At 48.3% G+C, this 21,977-nt stretch overlaps 2 protein-coding genes across 3 annotated transcripts; one reads left to right on the top strand and one right to left on the bottom strand.

The window, feature by feature from the left end:
• Positions 1-12,954: 12,954 nt before the first annotated feature.
• Positions 12,955-16,389, bottom strand: LOC136010070 (collagen alpha-1(I) chain-like). Its single transcript, XM_065670692.1, has 3 exons — positions 16,228-16,389; positions 14,295-15,846; positions 12,955-13,012 (listed from the first exon to the last, which is right to left on the bottom strand). The coding sequence occupies exons 1-2, from the start codon at positions 16,387-16,389 to the stop codon at positions 14,953-14,955; spliced, it is 1,056 nt and encodes a 351-aa protein (XP_065526764.1). The 3' UTR covers positions 12,955-13,012; positions 14,295-14,952.
• Positions 15,365-20,851, top strand: HHEX (hematopoietically expressed homeobox). 2 transcript variants are annotated; one of them, XM_065671930.1, is made up of 4 exons: positions 15,365-15,868; positions 17,467-17,645; positions 17,872-17,922; positions 19,572-20,851. In XM_065671930.1, exons 1-4 carry the CDS (start codon positions 15,490-15,492, stop codon positions 19,803-19,805), a joined length of 843 nt encoding a protein of 280 aa, XP_065528002.1. In that variant the 5' UTR covers positions 15,365-15,489; the 3' UTR covers positions 19,806-20,851. The 2 variants fall into 2 exon arrangements, with proteins under 2 accessions (XP_065528002.1, XP_065528003.1); XM_065671931.1 differs by lacking the exon at positions 15,365-15,868 and adding an exon at positions 16,316-17,181.
• Positions 20,852-21,977: the final 1,126 nt, after the last annotated feature.

Below are 21,977 nucleotides of genomic sequence, written 5' to 3'. Positions count from 1 at the left end.
ACTAAATTTATTATTTGTAATAAGATAAAGATAATTAAATTGACTTTATAAAGGTTACTATCATAAATGTTAGTACCTGTGAATAGCAAACATAAACCTGCTTTAGCAGCAAAAAATCAGTTTGAGTGTAGGTGCTTTCTTTCCCTTACATGTAATAGTCCCTGGACATTTTTAGCCTGCATTTTATTTTCCAGAGTTTATACCCACTCCTGTGAAAAATTGTTTGGGTTGAAGCCTCATTTTCAGGTTTGTTTTTTGTATTTTTTTCCAATAAAACAGAATTAAAACATTTTTAAAGTTATAGAAGTAAAACAAAACAAAATAAAGCACCAAGTACAAGGGTATTATCTGATGGAGTTTTGCCCTGTCATTTCTCAAATTTGTTATTAAATTATTAAGAATAATGTTAAATATGTTGGATCTATAATAGAAACTGACTTGTGGGAGAGGTATTAAAAATTGTCATTATTGAGGAAGGTTAATTTGGACCTTTCAAAAATTAAAGTGCTTGAAATTTATTTAGTCTTTTTTAATCATATTGTTTTTATAATATGTATCTCTCCATCCCTTAATGCTATCCATCCATCTGAGTATAAGTTTTTGAAAATATGAAGGAATACCACAAATGTTAGAGACCTTGGAAAGGCACCTGAAGTGTCAAACCTAGTACATTCCTGAGCTTTGACAATGTGGGAACTACGCAGTACAAAACTAATTCAATCAGAATAGGAAGTTGTTCTTGTGTGGACTCTTCTGATGTTCTGACCCTAGAGCTCCTTGCTGCTTGCTCCAGGGGTAAGTACAGATATTGCACTGCCAGGATTCAAGTATTACAGAGATATTTGTTATTTCTGTGGCATTCCTGCTCTGTGAATAGCCACAAAAATCTGGTCATAAGTACATATCCACTCCAAACGAAAACGAGACGGCTGCTAACATGTGGGTTTTGGAAATGCATGCTGCCATGTTTTGAGGGCTGACTACCACTGCTATCTGCCATGCCAACAAAAGCTGCTGTGTCAAAACACAGCCTGTGTATCTCTCCCTACACCACCACGGTTTGGATCTTGCATTCATGGAGCTGCAGTTACTTCCGCTTGCATTTTCTGTGCAGAGGGGCCCAATCTCCAACCCAGCTGGAACTCGGTGTGGCAGGAGATGGGATTTCAGCCCTCATCACCTTTTCAGCAGCTGTGGTTGATTTTGGTGGAGCTCAGAAGTCCAGGTGAAGCTTCCGTGGAGATTGTCATCTTGTGCTCAAGCCACCTGTTCTAGTTCCAGCTGCAACAGATTTGATTTTTAACTAGTAGCTGGCGCAGTGCTGTGTTTTGGCTCTAGTCTGAGAATAATGTAGCCATGACACCACCTCTTGCCCCTAGGTTTTCCATCCAAAGCAAAGCATGGCCTGGATTCTTCCTACCTACATTTGCTCAGGTGCCTAAATGGAGGTACCCAAGTGAGAACCCTCTCATACCCTGCTCTCTCCAAAGTCAGGGAACAGAGATGGGAACCTCAGAGGATGATTCCTTGCTAGGTGCTCTGCTTGTTTCTCTCCCTCAAATACATGGGAACCTAAGGAGGTAATGATTCTAACTCGGATGCTGCAAGTGCATAGATGAATCACTCACTTTGAATTTCCTACCGTGTTTCTTTTAATTTGCTGAAACATAAAATACACATGCTTTGGCAAAATTTTGACTCTTCACAACTACCTCACACCCTAGTGTTAGCCACCTTCCGGTCACTATAAATAGCGCTTTCTGATTCTCCATGTGTGCACTTGTAGTGTAGGTGTTGAAGCCATAGCAAGAACCTGATATTGCCTAGTTTTAATATATTACTTAATCTGCTCAGGACTAAGCCAAAGCAGACTCATTCTTCAAGCAGTTTCAATTTTGATGTAGTATTTACTTTAAATGAAAGGCCATGATCCTGTTCAAAGACATGATTTCCCTCTCTCTCCCCTGCTGTCATTAGAGTCAGATAACAGGAAGAGACAGTAAGATAACTGCCACTTATTTGGATTTCACTGAAGCTTTCAAGCAGAAACAGGGACGCCAGCCAGAGCCAAATCAATTCATTTGAATGATTTGCTGATTATCTGTGTTAGTTATTCCCTGATTATCTTGATTGGTGTCCATGAGTAGCTCTAGCTTTTGGGCTTGGGTTGGCCGTTTATTTTAACCTGTTATTTCTAGGGAATATTCTGCATCATGAGCAGCACACCCCAGTCTGTAAAGACAAGAATAATTGGCACTGGAAAAATGAGGACTGGTATGTTAATAACTGATTGACACAAAAAAGCTGGAGGCATTTTAACTTGTTGGTGAAACAGGGCTAATAAAGTAGCCTTTGATAGCTCCTTTCAAGACTATAGCTTGAACATTTGGATCACTGCTTTTTTTATCATAATTAATATTTAAATTATGGCTATTCCAAGAGCTCCCTGCCAAGATACACTGAACAGGACACTACTTGGATCATCCCAAAGAAGAATTTAGCCTAAAGACTGGTCAGGCAGCAGGTAAACAGGCACAGGCAGGAGTGGATGCAGTGACCTAAGCTCTGTAGTCACTGCTACATCCCTCACTGCAAGTTCATGTTCTCCATCCCAGCAGCATTCAGAGAAAAGAAAACAAAGAATCACTGCTGCCGCTGATGCTGGACTTGAATGTAGGATTTCCTTCCGTAGAGCCTACCATCATACAGGACAAGGAACTATAGCAACATATAGGAAGTTTGAGTTAGTATTGAGATGCTAAAGTACTGTGTGATAGAGCTGCCGTAGTAGACTGGCTAATTTGGTCAGACTGTGCAACCTTCCTGCAACCAAAGGGTCTGAAAAATTCTTCTAAATCGAAGGAAACATCCTGCACTTCGGGGCTTCTGGTGACAAAGAGAAAATGAAGCCTCTGAATTCTATCCTCCTTCCCAGTGAGGCAGGCCTTCAGCCCGCAGACAATTTTCTGGCTTTTAACCGTGTGCATTTTAGCAATGTAATGTAGATAAGCATTATACAGCTTTCTCCACAATAGAAATAAATCACTTGATTCTCTTCATTACCTTGCCTGAATGAATTTGTCTGCAGTATGTAAGGGAGCTAGAACACGACCTGAGCTAATGCAGAAGTGGGGAAACAGAACCGTACCCAAAATGAGATTCTTTCATTCTGAATGATGCAGCAAGAAACCTCAATGACAAAGCAATACAGATGAAATCAGACTACATGTTTTCCAGCCAAACACCCAGAACAAGAAATGAAAACAACTCCTGATGCTATCAAAATTATAGGCCAGCTTTTCTTCCCTCCTGTACTGGAGCAACTGGTGCAGCCTGTGGGGTAAGGCTCCCTGGCCAGGTGAGAGCAAGAGCGGTGGCCACAGGGCCAGGGATCACTCCCTGCCTAGCCAGTCTGCTGTTCTCCTCTTCGTCACTCTGTGTGTGCATGTAAGGCTCTGCTTGTTTTGCTCATCAGTCAAGACAAATTGAGAAGTCTGAGGAGAGACTGATAAACCAGCAATGATGGAGCAGAGTCAACAAGAAGAGACGGCACCACGTTGGCCAGTGGGAGCGTTTGTTCAGGGAGGGGAGAGTGCTCCAGGAACAGATACAACTTTCACAGCAAGATAACAGGTTTCCTCTTGACATTAGTCCCCAGTGAAGTCGATCCAACCTGTAATACCTGAAAAATCTAACTTTTGGCTGGGCTAACAAACCTAGCCATCCTGAAGGGTTACAATATCCCATTTCAATTGTATGCTTTGCTGTAAGCTTCATGTATTAACGTCAGCTGAATCAGATCTAATGAAAATGTTCAAAGAGAGATTCAGAAGTGTCAATTTTCATTTTAAATATATCTCTTTTTAAATTTAGAGGCATCTGTTGACCTCTGTGTTTCATGAAGAGAGGAACATTAGAGCTGCTCTACTAAGACAGCCCATTACCTACAATGTCTTCTTCCTGCCAGTGACCAGAAGAGGCTTCTGAGGGGAACTGTGTGAGAAATGGTCACCAATAGAGAAATCTTTTCCTGCCTTCATCAAACAACAGTGTAAGGGCTTCCTGAGCCAAACAGTGCGAGCAAGCTATGTTTAATACTCATCAATGTACCTATCCTCTATTAATTTGTCTTCTCCTTTTCTAAACCCATTTGTACTTTTGGCATTCAGTGCTTCCCAGGGCAACAAGTTCCATGGTTTAATTATGCGTTGTGTGAAAAAGTACTTCCTTTTGTTTGTTTTAAACCTACTAAAACAGAATTACAGGATGCACAACAGAATTGCACGGGCAGACTTAAATGGGAAGATAATGTGGAACAACAATGGAAAATCGGTCTCAGCGCAGAGAACTGGAAACCGGCTTTGTTTTTGCTTTATTCTGACCACCAGTACATGGTTAGTTAGTACTTCCTATCGTTCCTCTCCCTGTCATAAATAAGCCAATTTACCCGATTAGTGCAAAGAGTTAGAAAACAATCTGAGCTCCATAAAAACAAGGCAATGTTTGTCAGAAAGGCGAGGTCCACGGTCGTCCTTTTCTCTTAGGGAGGAAGAGGTGTGCTGACAGTTGTGTAGGGCAAGGAGAGCCTCTGAGTTTGCATTTGAATCTGCTAGGTGGTGTGGCAGTTAAAAATGTCAATATGATTTGGGGCTTGTGGAAACACACCACAGGGAAAGGGCGAGCAAGCCTCTCTTCTTGGAACTGCCACGTGGTGCGTCTGGGAAAGGCGAGTGCAGTTCTGTGCAGCTCATTACCAGGAAGACAAGCTGGAGGAAGTTCAGAGAAGAAGAGCCAACTGTAGCTATGTGCTTGGAAGAACGGGCTGGTGAGAAGAAGTACAAAGAGCTGACAGCATGGAGTTTGCTAACCAACACTTAGGGAGTAAGATGACATAATAACTGTTAACTAATGTTTTAAGTGTAAACCTGCAGGAATGAGAGGAACTAGGTTAGTGTGGGACAAGAGAGTAGCATAGTAATGACAGGCTTAACAGAAAAAGAATGTAATAACAATACTTCATCATCCCTGGCCTCACCACATGTCTGGGTTTGACCTGGGCGTTCCAGGTCTCAGTGTGTATCGTTTAACAGGAGCACACAGGTTACGATGCTCTCACTCATCAGGGAGAAGTGTGGGCACAAAGCTGTCAGCGCCATTGCTCGCACTATAAAGAGGGGCTTGAGCCACCTGCTCCCCGCCCAGCAGAAAGGCCTACCTGGTGCCACTGGAGTTGTTGCTCTTCATGTCCCAAAAGCAGACAGAAGCACTGTTCATGTCCCATTTGTGCTCCTACCTGTGGCAGTGCCAGCAGGACTTTGACCTCGGTTCAGGTATTCTCTGGAGAATGGGTCAAAGTTAGGGTATTAGGCAGATATGGAAAAACTAATCCTGTTTGGGCTTTATCCATAGGTCTGTGTGCAGTCCTAAGAAGCTATTCATGTTGTGAAACCCGTGGACAGGGAGACTGATGTGTCCTAAATATGAAGAAACTGTAGAAAATGCAACTGCAACAAGGAATGAAAACACAAGAGATTGCAGCAGGCCTGTGTGGCAGGCCTGGCCAGCATGGCTTCCTTTCTGTGAGTTTTGTAGTTATCTGGAGCATCCTGACTCTTTAGGAATTCACTCTTCAGTGATAGAGACAGAAGCTTTGACAGGATCTGATACTCTCTCCCAAACAAACCTGTTTATCTGTAGAGCACACTTATCCTGGATAACTGACTTTAACACACATTCTTACAGCTTAATATTTTACAGGTGTGCTATGAAAGCTATATAAAGAGCAACACCATGTCTCCCAGTAGATTCAGTCCTGAGGTGAAATGTAACATCATTTATCATTTCAAAGAGACAAAAACAATAGAAGAGCAGCTTTGGAAGCCACAGAAATAAAGTGATGCAATGAGGGCTTGGTTTAGTCACATTGTAAAATTAAATTGTTTGTTTACCTTTAAAGGTAGGTGGTTCTGAACTAATTCTGTAATCATCGTCCAACTAAGCCTGCCTTTACTTATGGTCAGGTTTTCAGTACGTCTGAGACTGCAGAAGACCTCCTTTTTTCAAGAACAAATCTCCTAGAAGGTAATGTAATGGCTGAAGTCAGGCAGGGTTCACCCAGTTCCTCCCAGGCTGTCAGATGTTCTTCACAGAATAAACGTGAGTTACCCCTTCCTTCAGTTTAAAATGGTTATGTCATGTTAATTAATCCTGAAACTTAAATTTACATTACTTTTTTTTTTTTAAGAAATTCTAAGTTGTTTTTTAAAAGAAGTGCTGAAATTGTATGTATTTCCTAAAGTCAGATCACACAAATTTAAAACACACAGCTGCACAGAGGGCAGTGTAGAATCTGTTCTTCTAAAAGCACTCTATTTCTAGTACACGTCAGTAATACTACACGAGGAATTGTTTTCATCTATTCTGATTCTGCACTTGGTGGGTCTCTCCCACAACCTACTGTGTCTCTGAAGTCTCTGTCCTGGTGAGCAGACTGCTTTCTGCATCTCCTCCCCAAATGTTCTACATATCCAGTGAGTCTGAACAGGTTTTTAAAATCCCATCTCTGTTCACATGCTGATTACATCTATGGCTGTACCTTAACGTGTGAAGAACTGCATGGATTGGCTCGTGACCTATGCATAACTTTTATCATTGTCTGAATGACCCCCACAAACTGCACTACAAGTTCCTGCCTTGGAGTCCTTGGAAGCCGACACACATTTGAATGGTGGGATTTGCTGACTGCGCTGAGGAAGGGGAGCCCCAATGCAGTGTTCCTTCTCCAGGCATTTCCTGCATGTGCCTGCTCCAGCAGAAGTAGGTGCAGAAGTCTGGGCTGTAGAGCTGCCTCTGAATTACTCTGCTAATTCAGCAGCCACGCTGAACAGTGTATAAGCATATATGAGGATGCAGCACTAAGCTCTGAGTTGAAGTTCAACTGCCTCTTCTCAGCAGCTACACACTATCTGTCTGGCTGCGGAGGACATTATTCAGACACTTATTTACATCTTTTTATAGAAATTTTGATGTAGTGTTTTAAAGCAAGCATTTTAAAATAAACAAGGTATGGTCAGAGACCAAGACTTGGATTAGCATCTGCATCAGGTTTGGTTGTGATGTCACGGTTTGTCTTCTAAGAAACATCTGTGCTATGGTTTAGATTCTGCAACACTAAAACTCGTATGTCTGCACCTACAATTTCAGGCCCCATTACTGGCATGAGGTAAGATTATGAGATGGTCAAACTAAAGAAGAACTGAGAAAGAGCAGCTGCTCTGAAAAGTTAGTCAAACCTAATCCTCAAAGTACTAGGGAAGAACTGTAATATTTTGAATACAGATTTTACAGATATATCCACATTTTGTATTGGCATATTTATTTTCATGACAAGCATGATGTATTTTTTGTTTGACTTTTACCAAAAGTGCTACGAGTACATCTTGTGGATACTGCCATTCCAGCACATACTGCTGTCCCGGTTTCCGGGAGAATTCAGAAGTACTTGTATTATTTGGTACAAAGCACCTTGCTGTCAACCTGACCTCATGCCTACCAGGAGAGCTGTACTTTCAGCTGCACAAGCATTTCAGCAGCTTTCCATGACCAGCACTGGTGACACAGAGAAGCAAAGCACAGAAACATGATAGTTCAACTAAGAAATGTTTCCCAACCAGGCTCCAAGGAAGAAGAATTAAAAAATCCCAAAAAGCTATGAAATAAACTCAAAGAGCATTGGAAAGCCTGCAGCTTTCCAAAAGCATTCCCCCTATTTTCACAGTCTGAAGGGACTTGAACAGTGATTTGTCTGACAGATGATTACTGCTGAAGAGGGTGAATGAAACCAGACATGGCAAAGACCCACTCAGGATGCTCACCTACACCTTCTTTTGAGCCAGCTTGAGCTTACATCATTTAGACAGCCAACAGTGAATACAGAGCTGAATCATAGAATCACAGAATCGTTAGGGTTGGAAAGGACCTCAAGATCATCTAGTTCCAACCCCCCTGCCATGGGCAGGGACACCTCACAGTAAACCATCCCACACAAGGCTTCATCCAACCTGGCCTTGAACACCGCCAGGGATGGAGCACTCACAACCTCCCTGGGCAACCTATTCCAGTGTCTCACCACCCTAACAGGAAAGAACTTCCTCCTTATATCCAATCTAAACTTCCCCTGTTTAATTTTTAACCCGTTACCCCATGTCCTGTCACTACAGTCCCTGACGAAGAGTCCCTCCCCAGCATCCCTATAGGCCCCCTTCAGGTACTGGAAGGCTGAATCAAGGCTCTGTTTATTACATGATGCATGCTTTCAGATCAGTAAAAATAAAATAACTTTCCAGGTTGGATGTCAATTGCTTCTATATCCCACAGGTTGAATGGAAGCCTTTACCTTCCACTTTGTGGAAAGAATCCTGGTTTTTCTTTATATCCCAGATCTTGTGGGTTTCTTCTCTGCTACATGATAGTATCATCAGGGCCCAAACCAGAGCTGTTGGCAGAGCTGAATAATTCAGAAGTTAGTCCTTCCTGATTCTGCATGTGGGGTGGGGCAAAATGTGCAAAAGCCAGTTTAGCTGAGCTTCCAGAAGATGTGGCATACTCCTGAGTCCCCGTCACAAAGCAGAAACCCACGTTGCCGGGTGCCAAATATTCTCTGTGTAGCTGAAAGTGCTCTCTGGGATACGGAGATTTTCCCACTATCTGGAAACTCTGTAGTGTCATCAGACCTAGCATTAACTCTCCTGCCACCTCTGGTGTGAACAAACAGAGTATAATTGGCACAGTAAAGTCCTCTGTGCTCAGGGACTCAAGGCTGAGCACCATCTGCAAATGGTGCTGCTGTGTTTAATCAGTCAGTTCTGGGCTATGCTGTTTCCAGTACAGGGGAACCTCAACTGAGGGGCAGGAGCAAGACAGGGCCATATCTGCCTTAGGAAAAATGATTCTTCCTTTAAGTTCTGCCATTTAATATTGTACTTTACAAGATATTTCCATGTGCAACCATCAGGGCATATTCTGTCATTCTGTTATGAAAAACCACATGATTTGCCTATGAAAATCATCAGCTTCAGTGGACTCCAAATGCTTTACTCAAGTTCTGAATTTGTCTCTAAGTCAATTCCTCCTTTAGCCTTTCAGTGCCAGTTCTAGCCAAGTATTGGCTCCTTCCCATGGAAATGAAGCCTTTGAAGAGTTTCTGCACCTGAGAGCCTAGCAATCTATTTTTCAGATGAGGACAGACTTCAGATCCATCCTTCTAACTCCACTGTTAAACATCCATTAATAGTTAGCTAGATTGTTATTGTAAGCTTATATATTTGACTATTAACAGCAACTGTATTTGCGCATCAGCTCCAGATAAAACAAACCTACCTGGGGATTGATTTTATGATGCCAAAATGATAAAGTTTGTTAAAAAATGTAGAATGAATGTGTAAGCTCTGGAAAACATTAACAAAAATAACCAAGTAACACTCCCTATTCATACCTAATTCCTACTGACATCAAATTTAGCTATGTGTACTTTGGACCCAGTGGAACTGTTACAGTGAAAAATCACGCCGCCCAAGTCCTCTCTGAAATGTACAATATTTTATATCCTCATTACTCTGTAGAAGAAATAGATGTTTTGTCATCCCTGTAGTTTAGGCAGATTCTCCATTGTCTGCTATCTTGTTATAGTCATTTATATCAACACAGAGTGGGTGTATGGTAGCCAGCAGTCTGTGTTCACAGCATTTTATATTCAGTTTGCACTTACGTAAATGATTGTGCAAGATGTGAGAGAGAATCTAGCCCCTGGGAATTATATGTGTTTCTGGGTGTAATCTTTCTATGTGTAGCCAACACATAAGAATATAGAGAAGTTTTAACATGTTACAGTTACCATCACCCCAAATAAATATAATTAACCAAGCAGCTTTCAGTTGCACTTATAGGCAGGATGCAAAAGAGCTCATAGTTTCTGGTGGCAGATATATAGGAAATATGAGCCTGTAAGGAATAATATATTGCTCTGTTTTTCACAGCATTGTTCACCACATTCTCATAATGGTCAGGTAAGAAACTCTTCAGGCCAAGGAAGGGTTAGGAAAGTGCATTTCAAAAGCCATTAAAGCCTCCATAGTTTCATAGGATACCTCCTTGCAATTCAGAATAAAACTCTGGTGAATTATGTCACACTTCAGCTGAATTAAAATTCTGGTTTAGAGAAGCTGGTATCACAGTAATCACTAGGACAGCCCAGTCCAGAAAGAAAGTATTAAGCTACATTTATAACACGGAGCCATGTGTTCCTTCCTTTTACCAGAGAGTCATAAATGTTGCATATCCCACTTTGCAAGTCAAGGTGTCCCAAAAGAGATATTAACAATATTGGGGGCTAGAGGAAATGGAAGCACCTTACCAGTGTGCTCCCCTGAGGGTCTGGCATGTGTTGGCTTGGAAATCCTTGACAAGACTCAAAAGCACCATTAAAGCATTTTTGTAGCCTTTTTTTCCCTTTGTCCTCAGAGCTGGTGACAGCATATAGGCAAAAGGCACTTGCTGGTGGCAGCACATCTCACCCATAAATATTCAGTGCCAAGAAAGAAGAGCTCTTCAAGTCATCAGAGAGCCATGTCAGGCCATGGGTGGCCTAAACATTCCCGAAGTGTCCATGTCTCTCTGCAGAAATTTGGGATCTTTATTTTGCCCAACTGTAAACCACAGTCCCAAGTGGAAGAGCAAAGGAAGAACTGAAGAGGCAGCCCCTGGTTGACTTTTTGCTGTACACTTTCATCTCCTGAAGTTTCTCCTGTGGTGGGGCACCACAGGTTTTCGGTACAAGGCAAAGATGTCTAAATGCCAGCGAACAAAATCTGCTTTCCTCAAACCCAATGCTCAGGAACAGCTGAACCAGTTTTGCTGAAAACTTAAACATACTCAGCATGAGGCGGATTCCCTCAGAATAGAATTTTTTCCACCTGGATGATTTAAATTTGGCAAAATCATAATCAGATGAATATAGGGATGTACGATGGAAAATTATAAGCTTCTGCCAGCTCTGCCTAGAATAATAGTTCATATGTTGTCCACCCCTTTTTAGACCAAGATTTGTCTTGTTCAGCTGCTTCTAATGAATGCCTTGAAGATTGACCTATCTTGATGTTTATTACAGTTGTAAGTCATTTAGTAAATCAAACCATGACGGTGAGGAGGAGGAAGATGTGAGAAGCGAATATCTTACAGATGAGTTATCTGGAAGACAGCAACACCAACTGACATCAGCCCGCAACAAGCAGTGCCTCTGTCTGGAGCAGTCTGGCTTCCACGCACTAGGAAAATCAGAGAGGTGAACTGCCTTCTATTTCCTCCTTGGAAGGTGTTCAAGGCTGTGGCCTCACCTCTGTTGGAAGAGGCATGAAATATTTTCAATAATGGGAAGGGGTGGAATTGCTGCAGGCTGGATCCTCTTGGAAAGCGCCCTGTAGCATCAGGGGAGGACGCCGCTGGTAGCCTGCTCCAGCTGCTAAAAGATGGACTTTGCTGGATTGCTCACTAATTCTGTACAGCCAAACGCACTTATTGCAGCTAGAAATGATTCACCTCTGGTGTAACTCTCCCGAAGCCTGCAGTGTCATAGAGGTGCTACTATGGGAGAAACTCCCATTTTTGAGGGCAGAAACCAGGCAGGTACACATTGGTGGCAAGAGAACCCGCGAGGCAAGGGAAGAGTTCCGAGCTTCGAGATTCATTTCACTTATAAATCGTGGTCTAGTTTATGTATTCCTCAGAATAAGCTCCCTAGGAACCAGAAATCTTCCGTGGGGCGTTTATCGCAGGTTATCAGGGGTGGGGTGGAAATGCCGCCTGGCCTTTGCCACTGGTTTTGGAAGCGTTCATCGCCTCATTTCCCGACATTGTGGGTGGGTGGTTTGATTTTTTAATTTTAACGCATGTTCCTGACAACAGACCGACGCAGCCCCGCGCCCCTCCGCCGCTCCAGCCCCTCTCTCCCCCCCACCCCCGGCCGTGCGCACCCGCGGTGCCGCCGTCCAGGTGTTTCACGTTGTCGCCCCTCTGTAAATCCCGCTCAGGAACACGGTCACACATAAACGCTAAATTAAGGCGGCGCTGCTCCCCCCGCCCCGGGCCTGGGGACGAGAGACACCCGGCCACCCGCAGTCGGGACGCCGAGCCGGGCTCGGATGTCGCCTCCACGGGGCAATCCGCAGCACCAAGGGGAGAGGCAGCGGCGGAAGGCTCCACAGCCCCACCGCAGCCCGTGAGCTGCCCGCTTCCCCCCTCGACACCCGAGGCACCTGCGGGGCGCCGACTGTGGAGAGAAAGCTGCTCCGGGCTCCACGCAGCATGGGGTCTGGAAAAGGAGGGCTCAAGGCTGCCGAAAAGCGCGATTGGGCCAGGCTTAGGGCACAGTCCGGGGGCACCGCGTTGGCCACATCACTCTGGGAGCATTCTGCCTCTTCCCCTGGGGAGCTTGTCCACCCCCGTTCCCCGCAACTCCCTGTCCAGGGGACGGACGAAGCAGATTGTTTGCACTGGGGTGAGCTGCTTGTCTGCCCCGTGGGGAGCGTGTCCCGGGCGGCGGCGGGGCAGGCGGGCGGCCCTGGGCACCTCCGTAGGGGCTGGCAGCGGGGCCGCCAGGAGCAAGTGGGGTCCCTGATTTGTATTAAAATTATTTCCCCTCCATTGAGCTCAGGACTCCTCGGAGGGGGGGATTTCACAGAGAGTGAAGGGGAGGACAGGGCCCCGAAGTTATTACACCAAATAATGAGTTCTCCAGCCGCTCCCTTCGGGCTGAGCCGGTGCCAGTGCGGGGATGCACACATCCCGCCCGCCGCCCTCCAGAAATCCCCAGATTAGCACGAAAACTTGGGCGTGTTTCAAGCGCATTCCAATAAAATTAATGGGAAAGGTTTATTTTAATCGGGAAAGGAGTGTATTTTCTCGCTCGCTCGGTCCCCCGAGGTTTTTCAGATAAACTGGAGTGCTTTCCAGAGGGCACCTGGAGAAGAAATAATAGAAATATTAAAGTACTGTCTTGGTCGCGCTGACCTCGTGGTATCTACAGCACCTTACTTCAAATGCCCGATAGAATGTAAAATCCAGTCGAAACTGTATTCATGGCAGCGATATTGGTAATACTGTATTTTACCCGAAGCTGCATTATCTCCCTCACAACAGAAACTACAAACAAAACGTAGGTTCCAAAAGAAAGGGAAAAGGTTTTATTTAATCCAGAAAATAATTAAAATCTCATGTATTTTTATTGGGTTTAGTATCCAGCAGAGTGAAAATATTGAAACTCCGAGACCCCTTGCATTAAAAAGTCACAACTGTTCTATTTTATTAGTTCTGACTGTGTGAAAAAAATTATAAGGACAACATTGAAAAAATCCGGGTTTTAGAGCCCCGAATGGCCGTAAAAACAATAAAATCAACTATAAAACCTGCACTAGTGATATTAAAAAATTATGTAGTTCAATAAATGTGACATTTCATGAATGCGGATTTAATAGCCTCCAACCCGTGGAAGGAGGAAGGCTGAGGTCTAACAATTGAATTTGAAAGGGGCGGTGCTGTAGAACTGCAAAATTAAGTGCTTCATTTTTCTTGTTAGGGATTATGCAGTGGTAGTGGAATGTAATAACTGCGCCATTAAAACTTCCTTTTAACAAGGCCTATTGCTTGTATAAAAGTCAGAAAAGAATAATCTCTTCCTCTATTTATTTGTTTTCCAATAATACAGCAAAACAGGTTGTGTTTTTTCTTTTTTCTTTTTTTTTTTTTTTCTTTTCACTTAAACTTGTTCTCAGGATTTTGCATCGACAGCTTGTAAAATATGGTGGGGGCCCTCCCTACTGCTGCCTCGTATCGTGCACGTCGTTATTCCAGAGGGCAACGGGTCATCGGTTTACCGTACATTTATTAAGTAAATCAAGCTGCAAATCCAACACTTCCAGATGAAAACATTAGCTAAACCCCTTGGAAAGAGCAATGCCTGGGAGACCGAGCACACAGAGAAAAAATAATCAAAACTGTCAGCTCGCTTTACGTGTACCTGATATTTACAAGACACAAGACCACACTTTAAAGGTGAGTTTGGCATTTGCTAACAATGTAAAGAAAGGAAAAAACCCAACCTCCCTATATTATTAAAAATATATATATTTCCATTTCACCAACACCCTTTCGTCTTGCTCTGAGCCTCTCAGTTATTAAGATCTTCGTGGGTTTGAACTGGAGACCTTTCTCTTTCCTTTTTCTAAAGAAAGCTAAGCCAGCACCTGCTATTCCTTAACAGCTCTCCGTGCTCCTGTCAGCTTGGGGCGGCTGAGGGAGAAGGGGGACGGGCGCCTCAGCGGGTCCGCAGGCACGCGGGGGGCACCTGCAGCCTCCGTTCCCACGGAAGAGGGGGGAGAAAGCAACGCCACCCGCTGCGGTCGGGGCGAGCCCCGGGTGGCTGACGGGGCGAGGGGAGAGCGGAGGTCTCAGTCCTGCGGGAGCGGAGCCGGGCCATGGGCAGCCCCGCCGCGGTGCCGGGAGCGCGAGCCGGCGGCGCCCGGGCGGAGCGCACGGCCCTCCCTCTCCGGGGCGGCGGGGCAGCAGGAAACACACGGCGGGTTTTTAAAATGAAGCCGGCGGTGCCCAGGTGGCGCTGCTCGGGCCGCCGGACCTTCGCTGTGCCTCCCAGCGCTGCCCGCCGGGGCGACGCACGGGAGGCAGCGCCGCGCTGCTCCGCTCTCAGCCGGGCTGTCTGCCCCTCCGGGGGGAACGGGGAGGAACCTACGCGGCCCCCGCGCCGCGGCTGCTCTCCCTCGTCCCTTTCCCGGTCCGCGCAGCCAGGCAGAGCGCCCGCGGGGCATTTTCCGAAGCCTGCAGAGCACTGCGAGCTCGGGGGGTGTGTGTGTTGCGCCTCCTCACTCAGCCCGGGGCCGGGCCACGCTACGGGGGATCACCGCTTTCCCCCGTGGGGAAGCCCGAAATCCGAGTGCCGGTGCACCGTGCGCGGGTGGAGGAGCGGGAGCCGGTGCTGTCAACGCCGGGCACCGTTGCCCGGTGCCGTCCGATTCTCGCTCCGTACCTACGCTCCCCCTCGCGGTGCTGCCGTGCCCACCCAAAGCGCGGTGCCGTCGGGGCCCGGTCGGGCTGGGGATCGCGCCCCACTGCCCGGGCTCCCCTGGGCTCCGGCGGCCGTTGATTGGCGCCGCGGGGAGTTTGCTCGGGGAGGCGGGGGGAGTGTTCGCCGGCGGGGGGTGGTTTCCCCCTTCCCTGGCCGGGCTCATTGGCTAGAGGCAGCCGTGGCAGGAAGGGGACAGAGACCACGCGGGCTCCGCCCCGCGCCAATAGAAGCCTTTCGAAGGGTAACCCGAGCCCAGAGAAACCCGCGGCGGCGGTGCCAGCACCCATCCGCCGCGGTCGGAGCCGGCTCTCCGCAGGGGCGGCCGGGGGCGCGGGGGGTGCGCGGGCGGCAGCCGGGTCATGCAGTACCAGCCGCCGGGCGCGGCGCCGGCGGCCCTGGGCGTCGGCGTCCCGCTGTACGCGCCCACGCCGCTGCTCCAGCCCGCGCACCCCACGCCCTTCTACATCGAGGACATCCTGGGCCGCGGCTCCGCCGCCGCCCCGGCCCCCCACTCCTTGCCCGCCCCGCCACCGCCGGCGCTGCCGTCGCCCAACTCCTCCTTCACCAGCCTGGTGTCCCCGTACCGGACCCCAATCTACGAGCCGACCCCCATCCACCCGGCCTTTTCCCACCACCTCGCTGCCACCTACGGCACCGGCGCCTACGCAGGACCCCTCTACTCTTTCCCCCGCGCCGTCGGCGACTACGCGCACGCCCTGATCCGGCAGGACCCCCTAGGTAAGCCAAACCCTCCCCGCCCTCCCCTGCTGCCGCCGCTCCTCTCCCATCCCGCCCCGTTCCCGTCCCGCCGTCAGGGGCTGAGAGGGGAATGGGAAGTGGGTGAAAACTCCCCCTCCTCCCTCCTGCCCCGCCGCTCGTCTGCGCTCCCCTGGTCTCCCTCCGGCCCCCGGCTGATTTACAGTAAATTAAAGACGCGCCGCGCTCCGGCGCTGGCAGCGAGACCGCAGTGCGCGGCCGCGGTGACTCAGATTTGTTTTCCTTCAACCAAGTGACTCTGAGAGTGTCCTTAGTAATGTCGCGTGTGGTTTTGGTGGGGAGTTTTAATTGTGCTGGGAGATCGCATGGCAGATCTCAACCTTTTCCTGCGGATGACTTGAAAAACAGGCGGGAGGCCGGCTCCGCTCGCCGGGGCCCCCGCGGCTCCCCGACGGGCCGGGTCCGACGGGCCGGGCCGGGCCGGGCCGGGTGGGGCGGGCCGGGCCCTGGCGGCCGCTCTCGCCCGCGGCCGGCGGAAACATCCCCGCTGCGGGTCTGAGCCCCGCGCTCGGGCTGCAGCACTTGTTCTTCGTGATTGCAAAACTGGACCTGAGTCACCACATTTGTGCAGTGAAAGAGGCTGACCCTTTCCGTTCATACAGGAAACCTTGAGCTCTCGATAGGAGTAAATCTGGTTTCAGAAGCTGTTAAGTGTTTTCCTGGCCGCCTGAAGCAGGCTCTTCCCCGGGAGTCGTGCACATTGCTGATTACTTTATCGACATCCTCAATACAGACAAATTCAGGAAACACTCGACTTCTGATAGCCGGGATCCGTTTTTCTGATATTGTTCATTTCCTCTGTGTGGGATGTGACTTTATGACAGCTAAAATAACCAGTTGCTTCCTATTTTTTTTTTTTTTTGAGTCTGTTTTGCACCAGAATTACTAAAGCCTGACGCAAGCAAAATCTCGAAAAACAATGCAGCAAATTTCAAAGGGTGCAGGCAGCAAGACTGAAAGACAAACAGAGTGACTCAGTGGCACTGGCCAGAGCCTCCGGCCGCGGCTGCCGCTCCGCACGGGGCTGGCTCACGGCATGTCGCTGCCTGCACCGCCTCGCCCCGCACCGCTGCCCCGGACACGGGCGGGCGAGCCCCGGGCCGGGGGTGCGGGACCTGAGGTGGTTCTTGCCCGGAGAGAGTGGGGGCCCCGTGCCCTCGGGTTGGCGCAACCCCCCGCCCAGCCCCTCAGTGTCCCCGCCGCTCTCCATGGGTGCGGGGAAAGGGAGACGGTTTCTTTGGGCCATCGCAGTGCAAGAGCAGAAGGAAGCAAAGGTCCTTTTTTTTTTTTCTTTCTCTCTTTGCGAGATAAACCAACAGGAAACACATTGACGGAAACGTTGCCAGAGCCCGTAGAGTGGCTTTCACTGGTCTCTCTGAGGTGAAAAATCAGAGGAGGCAAAAGATCAGGCTAGGAGCTGGGGGAAGTCAAAGCAGGCGAAGGAAATCAGCGGGCCCTGGACCCGGCGCGTCTCCAGGCCCGGGCTGAGGCCGGGACAGCCCGGGCACGCGTGTCCGCGCCCGGCCGGTGACGCTTGGTCGCTGTTCCTCTCTTTGAAGGGAAGCCGCTGCTGTGGAGCCCCTTCATCCAGCGGCCCCTGCACAAGAGGAAAGGGGGGCAGGTCCGCTTCTCCAACGACCAGACCATCGAGCTGGAGAAAAAGTTCGAGACGCAGAAATATCTGTCACCGCCAGAGAGGAAACGCCTGGCCAAGATGCTGCAGCTCAGCGAGAGGCAGGTGAGGCCTTGCCCGCTCCACGGGGAACGCCACCTCACCCCCGGGCAGTCTCCGGCCCCGCTCCAGCCCTTCCCGTGCGGCTGTCGGCTCCCGGGGACCCGGTCTGCCCGGCCCGGAAGGACAGGGGGACGGGCTGGCTCTCACTTTTTGTTCGTGGCTCGGTAAGGCTCCTGGCACTTACCGGCTTCGAGACTACCCTGCGCCTTCTCTCGTTGTCGTTGTTCAGGTCAAAACGTGGTTTCAGAATCGCAGAGCCAAATGGAGGCGTCTAAAGCAGGTACGGGGATGTTTCCGTTTCTATAGAAATAAGTATTTTAATTGTCTTATCTTACTCTGTGCTCGCCTATTCCAGGTTGTATGCAGAAGTCATCTGAAAGGCTGTTTAACCTCTTCACCTTGATTAAAAAGACAAATAGTCATGCTGGAAACCACGAGGGCTCGTTCAGGCAGCACTAACGTTAAAAGCTCCTAATGTAGTTCCTATATCAATTATACCCGGCTTTCACACACCGCCTATTAAAACTCCACGCTAATTGTTTTGTAAACCCATATGTTGTTTAGCCAATTAACGTGGAGAAGATAAGTAATTGTCAGCAAATTACTCGGGCAGTTGTTTTGGAGAAGAATATTTACCGGTCTTTTAAATCGCCTTCTCTTAATAAACACAAGTCAATTTATTCGGCAAATGTAAGGAGAGGCAGAAAAAAACCAAACGCCCTGTTTGTTTTGAGGAGCCGCATGGAAAATTGAGTAGCTTTTACTTTTCCCTTACAAATAGTTACAGTGTATGAGGCGGAGAGGTTGAAGCGGTTTCCCTTCCCGCAGAAATCGTGCTCACAGGCAGATAAATGTCTCTTTTTTCTTTTTTTATTTTTTTTTAACTTTTTTTATGGCCCAGAGGGCCCGATCCTGCCCGGCTCGGCCAGATCGAGGGCCCTGGGCTCAAAGATTTGTGAAAAACCCATGCGTTGTGGCCTGAGCCTGGCTCCAGTAAGTTTGACATGGGCGGCCGAGTTTTACCGGTAAAGCAGCCTTTAATATAAATAATAATAAAACTAATCACAGTGCCACGCTCTTGATGTATTTGTTCTGTGACCTTCCCTCGGGTTTAACCCGTGCTTCAGTTGAATTTTTAATCAAATCCCTTTACTCTGGCGAGAGGCAGGCTGGGTCATCGGTGCCTCCTCGACGGGCCCCGACCCACGACTCAGTGTCCGGAGAGGCAGCTTGGGATCTCGGCCATTTTAAGTCATTTCCTCCTTTCCATTCAGTCACATCCATTTCTCTGAGCCCATACGGTTATATCATGGGTACGTGTCTCTGCCTGCTATCCCTCAAGAGTATCATTTCATGCCCCCTTAGGGTACTGGGTTCCCAGACAGCTGCCGACCCAAGGCTACTCCTGCCTTCAGAAACTGGATTTGGTTTTGGTTTGGTTTTAATTAAATACTGAGGTTTAGCTTAATTAGTAAATTTTTCCCATTTGCTTTTGGGCCACTGATGGATTTGGCCTCCCTCCTTTTGCTGTTGGGTATAATTAAAGAAAGATCAGGGCAGGAGGAAGCTGTGTGTCGGTGTTTGTAGACTCATAATAAACATTTGCTTTGCTAAAGACAAAAGTTCAGAGGTTCCTGGGCTCTGGCAGCTCCTGACTCTTTTGAAGTGGCTGCGATAACCATCGCTGAGGAGCCTTATTCTCAGCAGAGGCCTCTGTAGCTGCCGGGGAGAGGGACCAGAGCCGAGGCTCTCACCCAGCCCTGGCCCACTCAGGCAGGTTTATAGGCAGGAGGCCCAGTGGGTAGCGGGACACCTGCCTTTTCCTGCAAGAAACCCAAGGTGGTTTTCCCACCTAGCACAGCTGAAATTCCCAGGCTTCCTGGCTCTGTGGCCTGGTTTTCTGTATAAAGCAGGCTTCTTACATTGCAGGAGAACCCTCAGGCCACCAAAAAAGAAGAAGTGGAAGGTGCTGACAGTCACAGTGACCAAAGGCCGGAGAACTGCCCGACCCCAGAGCAGAAGGGTAAGGAGGTGTCCCTGGATGGCTCACAGTACATCCCCTCGCCCACCTCACAGGAAGACCTGGAGTCAGATGTCTCTGAGGATTCTGATCAAGAAGTGGACATTGAAGGCGATAAAGGCTATTACAATCCTACCCACTAATGGCCCCACACAGAAAGTGGACCCTAACTTGGCTTGCACTTTACCAGGGGCTGGTTTGGAAGAATATTATACTAGAGGAGGAGAAAACTTTCACCATTCCACTGAAAGCCAAAAGAACCCCCACCCAACACCAAATAGACTCATTTTATAAGAAGCAGAGAAAGATGTATTTTCAGCAAATGGTCTTGTTTTTTGGTTTTTTTTTTTTTTTTTTTTTTTTTTGCAGATCTCTAATTTGGTTAAAGGAACATGGTTTGTATTTAATTATTTGTAAGATATATTTGTACATTAATCGATGTTCTAAGTGCACCCTGTCCTTACTTGTGGAGGGTCTGAATCAACTACTGTGGGTGATCAGGCAAAACTCCTAACTAGTATGGAAGTGAGTATGGATTGCAGGCCTAAGTCCTTTCTATGTGTAAACAAATGTAGTTTAAAAGGTTAATTTAAACACCCTATGCAAGCAGGGAAACACATTCTGTGAAATAGGGAGGGATTTGACCATCCCGACAAGTGCCTTATGCTCACACCCTTTTACCTGCCATGGTGCTCTCTACTGAGACATCCCTCTGTTCATCAGGTAGAGTCTTTGGACAGATTAATTTTTCCTCTTGAATGAGATGAAATGTGCCTTCCAGATTTTCAAGGACTTTGCCTCCCAATCTGGATAGTTCCATTTGCAGGGAAAAAAAAACAAACAAAAAAAACCCCAAATATTTTTCTTCTTGAAAAATCTCGAGCGCTATTTTTACAGATTTCATATTTAAGAAGAAAATGTGGGGAGTGATAGGGCCCTGCTGTGAGAGAGTAACTGGCATCAGCTGTGAGGATCAGTGAGGCACACAGCCCTGGGAAGATAATGCCTATTGTATACATATCTGCTTCTGTACATACTCGTTTTCCTTAAAAGTCTTGCGGTTTTATACCTCACGTTGTTCATATTTTGTACATATTTGTTCAGTGTCAAAAGAAAAAAAAAAAGGCAAACCCTGGTATTTAATTTTTGATGGACTTGTCCGTGAAATAAAACTAAACCCTGCACCACCTGCCACGCTGGCAGTCCAGTTACTGGTGAGAGAATTCCCAAAACTTTCCCCCCACAGCAGTGCCTCAGGCGTGTTGTAATCGGGCTTTTCCCTCCGGCCCCATCCTGCAGCTTATTATTATTACTATTTAACGTTTTTGCTGTGTTCCAGCGGGCCACCGCGAGTCTCGGTTTCGCCCGTACCCGTGCGCGCACGGGGAAAAGGCTGCTCGGCGGGAGGAGGAGGAGGAAAGCCAGGTCCGCGAGTCCCGGCTGGAAGCGCAGGTGTTTACCCCCGAGTCGCCCCGACCCTGGGGGGCCGGGATGGTGCGGGCTGGAGGAGGAGCGGCGCCTGCTCGGGGCCGGGCATCGACCCCATCCGGGACAGCCGCTGACCGCATGAGTCAACAGTGGTTATTCATCGGCCTTTCTCCGAAATTATGCCAGCCCCGCGGCGTGCGGAAGGAGCGTGGAACCCGGGGTGCGGGGAAAATGACCTCCCTGACCGGGCATCCCGGGGTGGGCACTCCGCGGGTCAGTCCGCACCGTCCGGGGCTTCGGGCCCAACCCGGGCACCGCAGCTAGCAGCCGGGGGCAGGGAGGTGCCCCGGCCGGGGGCCACGGGTGCTTTTAGTGCCAGGAAAGGATTTTAGAGAGCAACAAGTGACGCTTCTGACTGGTAAGGGGAGGAAGGCCTTTAGGGCAGCAGGGGTGTAGCGTTTGAGCGGGTAAATGCTTAGAGAAGTAGGTGAGTTTTCTGAATAATTGAGTGGCTTTAGCTTTATTTTATTCTTTTCAAACTGCGTTCATGAACGGGGCCTGAAAGCATGAAGTAAACTGGGAGGCTGCCGCTTGTTCGTGCACGCTGGGAAACGGGAGAAGCCTCTGTCCGGCCCCTCTCACACGGCAGCCCCGGTGACCGGGGCACAAGCCCCACGGTGGTTTAAGGCCACCCGTGACAAAGGAACCCTCGGGATGCGCCAGGCCCGTCCCTGGGAGTTTCTCCGTCCTTGGGCAGGGATCGAGTCCCAGCGCTGTGCTCGCGACGCGTGGAAATCGCCGTCGGGAGCAGAAAGCAGGCTCCGCTGAGAAGGAAAACAGTTTTCCTTGCTTCGCCTTTTCACTCGCTAGGTGTTTCGGTCGCGGGT

Source organism: Lathamus discolor, chromosome 3, assembly GCF_037157495.1.
Source record: "Lathamus discolor isolate bLatDis1 chromosome 3, bLatDis1.hap1, whole genome shotgun sequence".
Classification (NCBI taxonomy): domain Eukaryota; kingdom Metazoa; phylum Chordata; class Aves; order Psittaciformes; family Psittacidae; genus Lathamus; species Lathamus discolor.
The sequence above is the reverse complement of the archived record's forward strand: the minus strand, read 5'-3'. Positions and strand labels throughout refer to the sequence as shown.

Excerpts from the sequence above, each read along its gene's own strand:
- HHEX (XM_065671930.1), top strand. The coding sequence starts at position 15,490 with ATGCAGTACCAGCCGCCGGGCGCGGCGCCGGCGGCCCTGGGCGTCGGC. Across the intron at positions 15,869-17,466 it reads GATCCGGCAGGACCCCCTAG|GGAAGCCGCTGCTGTGGAGC; the intron begins GTAAGCCAAACC and ends CTCTCTTTGAAG. Across the intron at positions 17,923-19,571 it reads AATGGAGGCGTCTAAAGCAG|GAGAACCCTCAGGCCACCAA; the intron begins GTACGGGGATGT and ends CTTACATTGCAG.
- LOC136010070 (XM_065670692.1), bottom strand. The coding sequence starts at position 16,389 with ATGTTTCCGCCGGCCGCGGGCGAGAGCGGCCGCCAGGGCCCGGCCCGC. Across the intron at positions 15,847-16,227 it reads CAAGTCATCCGCAGGAAAAG|GGCGTGCGCGTAGTCGCCGA; the intron begins GTTGAGATCTGC and ends CTGCCGGATCAG.